The sequence below is a fragment of the Notothenia coriiceps genome, unplaced genomic scaffold, assembly GCF_000735185.1.
Source record: "Notothenia coriiceps isolate Sejong01 unplaced genomic scaffold, NC01 NC01_scaffold00004622, whole genome shotgun sequence".
In the NCBI taxonomy this organism is placed as follows: Eukaryota; Metazoa; Chordata; class Actinopteri; order Perciformes; family Nototheniidae; genus Notothenia; species Notothenia coriiceps.
In genome coordinates this window covers 1068-2267 of record NW_011337323.1, presented here as the reverse complement: position 1 = coordinate 2267, position 1200 = coordinate 1068, and the positions used below count along the sequence as shown (strand labels likewise).

At 47.8% G+C, this 1200-nt stretch overlaps 1 protein-coding gene across 1 annotated transcript; it reads left to right on the top strand.

The window, feature by feature from the left end:
- Positions 1–279: 279 nt before the first annotated feature.
- On the top strand, positions 280–942 carry LOC104942496 (lamin-L(III)-like; the record flags this gene model as incomplete). The annotated part of the gene is made up of 2 exons (XM_010767726.1): positions 280–500; positions 747–942. Coding segments are annotated over 2 exons (417 nt in total), but the record flags the coding sequence as incomplete, so codon positions are not given.
- Positions 943–1200: the final 258 nt, after the last annotated feature.

The following is a 1200-nucleotide window of genomic DNA, read 5'->3' as shown; positions in this document are numbered from 1 at the left end:
GTTAAATCACATAATCAAGGATTTTAGCCCGCATAATCAAGGAATTTAGCCCGCATAATCAAGGATTTTTGACCGCGTTTTTCTGGAGGGTCTAACTAAACCTCAGGTTTGAACTTGAGGTAAAAATGTATTGGAAGATGATCCAAGCAGGGCAGCTGAAGTATGGGGCGACGGCAGTGGTGTAAAACCTGTTTGACTATAACCCGAAAATTCCCTTTGATTTGCTTTGTTGATTCTCACTTACCAGCATTTGTCGTCTTATTCTTTTTCCTTTCTCAGAAAATGTTGCTGGAGGGCAGCTTTCATGATCTGGAGAGGACTCTGGACAAGGAGCGTGAGGTGTGGCAGCAGCGACTGGGTCAGAAGGAGCAGGAGCTGCTGAACATCAGGAGCCAGATGTTTACCCAGCTGGTAGACTACGAGAACCTGCTGGATGTGAAGCTTGCGCTGGACATGGAGATCAATGCCTACAGGAAAATGCTGGAAGCTGAGGAGCAGAGGTACGGATGTCATCTTTGTGCAATCTGCTGTCATACATCAGGAGCAGAGCCCGGCTGATGCTCTGCTCCCAGTCCGGCTCAGGGGTCATGGCAGCGCCTGTTGATGTTGAAATAACTTAATGTTGCAGCTGCAAGGACTTTTTTCATTTATTAATGACGGCATATTTGTACTTTATGATATTAGGCTACATGGATTAAATGTGACTTGGTTTCTTTTAATCCAAATAAATCCGATTTTCTTCGCAGACTGCAGCTGACCCCCAGCCCCTCCCAGCATTCAGCCATCCCTCGGACACCCCTCCCTCTAAGCCGGCAGCTTAGAGGGAAGAAGCGGAAACACGAGGGAGCCTCGGGCAGCCATGCAACACAGCACGGCTCTGTGAGCGTGGCCGGAGTCGACATGGACGGGAAATATATCAGACTGAAGAACAACTCTGAGACGGTAAGGCTGTAATGCCACTGGACAGTGGGGAACTTTATTCCCACTTTTTAGCATGAATTCTTAGCTCAAATGTCCCACACACCCGTTGCTTCAAGACACAAATACATATTTTCCATTGACATCCCTGGCCGTGTTCTCAGGGTTTGTGGAGTTAAGCTGGCAGAGGTGTTCACAGACATCTTCAACAGGTCCCTGCTGCAGTCTGTAGTCCCCACATGCTTCAAACACTCCACCATCGTTCCTGTCATGAAGTACTTT